This window comes from Doryrhamphus excisus, linkage group LG19 (assembly GCF_037039965.1).
Source record: "Doryrhamphus excisus strain RoL-2023G ecotype Guam linkage group LG19, RoL_Dexc_Guam_v1.1, whole genome shotgun sequence".
In the NCBI taxonomy this organism is placed as follows: Eukaryota; Metazoa; Chordata; class Actinopteri; order Syngnathiformes; family Syngnathidae; genus Doryrhamphus; species Doryrhamphus excisus.
The window spans coordinates 2,990,121-2,996,059 of record NC_136375.1 but is presented as its reverse complement, the minus strand read 5'-3'; the positions used below and the strand labels follow the sequence as shown (position 1 = coordinate 2,996,059).

The window sequence follows — 5,939 nt, the reverse complement described above, 5'->3', positions numbered from 1 at the left end:
ACGTTGGATTGGACATGGAAAAAATTATTCCCTTTCAACAAAACAAACTTTCTATTAAACCAACAATGTACTATCCCTAAAGTCTGGACATAAAGTCTCATTTATTTATATATTTGCTGCTAATATGTGCAGTGTATGAATAAATAATATATAAATGTTAATGTATTCATTGAATTATATATGTATTTATATTAATATATATGTACATATAATAAATATTTTATTAAAATAGAAGACGAAAAGGAGGAAAAGCTCTTATAATCACAGATGTGATTAAAATTGTCATTTTTTTATTAAGATACTTTTTGGTTTTTTACAAATAGTTTAATAACAGTTTTACCCGGCAATATACATATTTTTTAAAAGCAGAAAAATACCAGAATATCAACAAAATATGTGGAGAATGGTAACACACTCTCTTTATTTTGGCACACACACACATTACTGATAAAGCTAATGCATGGATGTTGGTCATCTTATGGCTGAATTATGACTTTGCCTTTTTAAAACAAAAGGACTTCTGGGATTCTTGTACAAAACAGTAAAGACGGATCGGAACCATGACCTTGAGTTGTAGAAAACATGGTGAACAAAGATGGAAGTCTTCACATAACTTTGAAGGATTTGATTGTTGCCTTTTCAATGCCAGCATTTCAACTGCTCGCAACGTCCGCTTCAAGGACATCAGGGACAAAGAACACAAGACATTCAGTCACGTTGTGTACCAACTTGCTATTTCTAGCAGTGTGTGTGTGTGTGTGTGTGTTTAAGGCAACGGAAGTGACGCACATGTACACATATATACTGTATATGTATACTGTAAATATATATATACTGTGTATATGCAACCACTCTCACACCTTTACATTTCATCGTCTTTACGTAAAAATAAACTCTCGTCTTGTATGGCTGGGGTGTCCAAAGTATGGCCCCGGGGCCGTTTGTGGGGCTCAGGGTTCCCTTTTAGCATCCTGCGGTTTATTCTGAAAGAAAAAATTATTTGCTTTGTCATCAGCAGCAAAAAAATATTTTTTTTCATGATATTCAACTACTTTTTATAGACCAATCGAAAACTGAAAATACATTTTTAGAAATCAAATCAGGTTAATAAACTAAAAAAATAAATTAAGAAAAAATAATGGCTACAAAACCAAAACAAGCAAAAAATTAATAAAAATTTAATTACAAAAAGCCAAATACTAAAAACAATTAAATCAAACTTTAATTAAAAAAAGAAATATTCAACAAAAACACATTAAATAAATTGAAAACTAACAAAATATGAACCCAAAATGTCATTTAAAAAATATTTAAAACAACCAAATTCAAATAAAATAAAAATATATTTTTTTCCGACTTTTCTCCTCACTTAGATAAGCTTTTTTTTGTAATTGTAGTTTTGGAATACATGGCGACCAAGCCTAGCCCCCGAGCCGCACTTTGGACACCCCAGCTGTACCACATGTTGAACAATAACACGACTCACTGTTCCATTTGGACCATTTGAATGAGTGACCGGACTGTTGAATGAACCGAACCAGCTTCGCTGGTCACCAAGACGTGTGAAGATGTTCTTCACGACCCACTAGGGTTCCTGTGAAGTTCCCCAACGTTCGGGGAGCTTCACTCATCTTTTCAAATGTCTCCACCTACAGAACATCTGAAGAAGCACCCTGCATTTGTGTGTTGTGACCAGACCACGTCAGACCCAAGTAAGACCACCCCGTAGAAGCACGAGGGACCCATCGTGGACCTCCTACCGTCGCCAGTTTCGCCCACAAGGGCGAAGCATGTTATTGGTGTTTGTTTTGCTTCAAAAGGCCACGATGGCCCGGGTCCATGCTCCCAGGCTGGCCAGCGCTTGTTTGCTGCAGATCTGCTCCAAGTCCGCCTGCCTGCTCAGCAGTCCCGAAAACCCCGAGCCGAAGATGGAGATCAGGTTGGAGATGTTGGAGGTGTCCGTGTAGTCCGGGTTGCAGTAGGAGTACTCGTCGCGTTTGGGCCGTTTGCGTGAGGCGGAGAACTCGGAAGCTTCCTCCGCCTCGCACAGTCCACAAGCACCGGCGTCAACCTTCCGCTTCTTTCCCGGCGACTGCGCGCCCTGGCCGGTCTGGGGCGCGTCGCAGCAGCGGCAGTCCTGGTGGAGGTATCCGTTCTCCACTGTCGTCACCACATGCGTGTCCAGGTCCAGCACGGTGGTTTGGTTGCAGTTGTCGGCGGGGATCTGGTCGCCGTGCGGCGCAACGGAGACGTCCATGCAGCAGCTTCTGTAGTAGGAGGGCTCCGGTTCTTTACCGGAGAGAGCGCCCGCCGCCCGTCCGTGCTGCGCCGCGTCTTCGCCGCAGCAAGCCTCCCGCGTCTGCTCCTCGTTGTCGGCTTCGTCCATGTCCAGCGGGTCCAGCTCCTGGATCTCGTTGCACACCGTCATCACCTCCTCGTACTGCTGCATCCTGTAGATCTCCGCGTACTTCTCCTTGATGTAAAGCTGTCTGGCGTTCCTCAGCACGTAGGAGACCAGCAGGTTCTTGTGCAGCTTGATGCCTCCTCGCTGCGTCCTGGAGTTGTGGATCTTCATGAGGGAGATGGAGATCAAGCTTTGCGCGTCCACGGCGCATTCCGCTGTGTTGATCATTATCGTGACTTTCCCTCGGTGACTTTTAGCTTGAAGATGGAGGAGAAGTCAGCTCTGTGGAGGAACATCGGACGCAACGCTCCGCCTCTGAGCCCCGGCTAGCAATCATCTGCAGATGCTGTGAAGCCACACTATATAAAAGCAGCCGCGTGTCCCGCCCCCGCCGAGGAAACCAATCATGTGCGGAGGAATGCCTTGATTGACAGGACCTCGCTTCGCCACCGCGTCCTTCTCCACCAATCAGCTTCCGGCGGTTCCTCGGCGCTATTCAAATTCCAGGCAGGCCGTCGAACAGGAATGTCCTCATTTCAGCGCCATAACTGAAAGTTCCAAGAAACAAACACTTCCTCGTTGCTGGATGTGCTAACCGGCTCTTCCGGGTAGACGTGTTGCTATAAGTAACACAACACAACACAACACAACACACCTTCACGCTGTGTCATTTTAAAACACATTTAGCTTCAATAGCTACAGGCTAATCCGCGTTATATGACTTTTAATACAACACAATGTGTCTCTGGTCGCTGCATGCAGGGGTGACCAAAGTGTGGCCCGGGGCCCATTTTAAATAAAACTAAATAAACCTTTAAAAAAAACATTTGCAAATTTGGAAGAATTAAATCAAAATATGAAGAAAAAATCGTATTTTTATTTGAATAATACCATAATATTTAGATAAAATGTCATCATGTTGTACAATAAAGTTTAAATATTCAATTGAAAATAATAACAATTCATTAAAAATATTTTTTTTAAAGTAGTAAAAAATATTTAAGTAAAAAGTAACATTATGAGAATAACATTGACATTTTAAAAGACACAACGAAGCAGAAATTGGAAAAAAAAATCAATTTCCCAAAAATAAAGTCAAAATATTACAAGAAAATACATTTTACCAGAATAAAGTGGTAATATTATGAGGAACAATAATGTCATTTTAGTATCCCAGAGTTGTAATAATAAAGAAAAAAAACCTGTTTTCACAGTGCTGTAATATTATGAGAAACAAAACAAAATAATGTTGGAATTTTTGGAAAATCAGGTTGGGGGACAAGTTATAATATTATGGGAATAATAATAAAATGATAATATTATGAGGGGAACATTTACAAAGAAACAAAAGCAAATATCAAATATTCCATCCTTCCATTTTCTTTGGCTTATCGGGGGTCGAGTCGCTGGGGGCAGCGGTCTCAGCCCAAAACCCCCGACTCCTGGGTGTCCGGCTACCAATCCACCTGGGGGACACTGAAACATTCCTCGGCCAGATGCAAGACATAATCAAATTTACATTCATATGTAATATATGTAAAAATATATAAATACAGTTCCAATGTACTTTTATTTTTATTGTTAAAATAAGTAATTATTGTAATTATATTTGTTAATGTGTCATGGATACATCGCCAAGCGTGCATACAATTCTAAAATAAATCAAATTTAGGATGTTATAAATATTTTTTTTCATATTTTCTTCATCTCATTGAATTCTTTATTAATTACATTTACAAAATATTGCAGTACAGTATGTCCATTAAGTCTGGACATACTGCATATAATTTTAAGAAGAAAAAATATATACATTTTTTAATGTGATAAAAATAATAAATAATTTTTTAAAAATAGATTGTGATATATATATTTTTTTATGTATCACATTTTATAATGTAAAAATAATTTGAATTATTTATTTATGAATGAATTTACATATATACATTATATATATTAAAATGCAATAATATCACATGAAAAAGTGTCCAGCTTTATATATTGCTATTTATTCTGTATTGCGTGGCCCCCACTGCTTCAAATGAGGCAGATATGACGCCGCCCCGCCCCTCCCCTCCTGCTTCCAGGGGTGTCCATCACTGCACACTCACCATTCTGAGTGCAACATCCGGGAATACTTTTAAGTGTGGACGCACTTTTGCACTCAAAAGGCTAAATGGAACTACGGCAGTGCACAAATCTCTCCCTTCTTTGCCCCCCCCCCCCCCCTCAGCTGCCCATTGTGTCGTTCATCTGCAAAGAAAGAAACAAGCAGAAAAAGACAAAAACTCTTAAATGCAGGAAATTTGTACTGGTAGACCTGCTCCACATCTTGTGGTCTCGATAACGAAGGTGGAACATGAAGAAGTACTTGGTGACTGTGCTGGAAAGATGAGGAGCAATACCACCAGCATCAGCATTGCAGTGGTCTCCTCCAGATCAATCACAGCTTCAAACGTTTGCCAAATGAGTGCAATAACCTGCGCTAAACCTGTAGAGGCCAGTACAGCTCTAGTTTTCTGCGGCGTGATTAGTATTTTCTTACCGCTCCTAAATTCTCCCCCACAGTAGAAAGTGACTTCATAGCCTGCAGAGCCAAACCTTCTTTCCATGCAGGATGGAGGGAGGAGAACATGGCCGCTCCTCTGGACGACAGCGTCTGCATGCAGCATGGTAGCTAATTGGAATGGTTGAATAATCAAGGTGTGATACAAAGTGGCACGCAGGCGTGGTTTGAAGAAATTGTCTTAGAGGAAATAGATGATAACCGAGTAACCTCGGTGATGGAAAATCATCCCTCACAAGATGGAGGATTGTGAAGGTGCTGCATGGAGACACATTGCGGCATGGATCTGTTTCTGGTTCAGAAACCCTGTTCCTCAAAAGTATTTACGATGAAAATAAGAACATTTCAATGGATTTTTACATTATGTCTTTTTGTCACGACTGTGGTTAGCGCGCAGGCCACACAACTAGGAGACCGGCGTTCGATTCCACCCTCAGCCATCTCCGTGTAGAGTTTGCATGTTCTCCCCGTGCATGTGTGGGTTTTCTCCGGGTACTCCGGTTTCCTCCCACATTCCAAAAACATGCTAGGTTAATTAGCGACTCCAAATTGTCCATAGGTATGAATGTGAGTGTGAATGGTTGTTTGTCTATATGTGCCCTGTGATTGGCTGGCCACCAGTCCGGGGTGTACCCCGCCTCTCGCCCGAAGAAAAAATAAAAATAAAAATAAAAATAAAAATAAAAATAAAAATAAAAATAAAAATAAAAATAAAAATAAAAATAAAAATAAAAATAAAAATAAAAATAAAAATAAAAATAAAAATAAAAATAAAAATAAAAATAAAAATAAAAATAAAAATAAAAATAATGGCCTCTCGCCCAAGGAGAGCTGGGATAGGCTCCATCACCCCCGCGACCATCATGAGGAAAAGCGGTAGAAAATGAATGAATGAATAATAATAATGATAATAATGATAATAATGATAATAATGATAATAATGATAATAATGATAATAATGATAAGAATGAT

The 5,939-nt window shown here is 39.8% G+C and overlaps 1 protein-coding gene across 1 annotated transcript; it reads right to left on the bottom strand.

Annotated features, from left to right (window-relative positions):
* Positions 1-286: 286 nt before the first annotated feature.
* ier5l (immediate early response 5-like) lies at positions 287-2,733 on the bottom strand. Its single transcript, XM_058056900.2, has one exon. The coding sequence runs from the start codon at positions 2,630-2,632 to the stop codon at positions 1,814-1,816; it is 819 nt and encodes a 272-aa protein (XP_057912883.2). The 5' UTR covers positions 2,633-2,733; the 3' UTR covers positions 287-1,813.
* Between the last annotated feature and the right edge of the window lie 3,206 nt (positions 2,734-5,939).

Excerpts from the sequence above, each read along its gene's own strand:
- ier5l (XM_058056900.2), bottom strand. The coding sequence starts at position 2,632 with ATGATCAACACAGCGGAATGCGCCGTGGACGCGCAAAGCTTGATCTCC.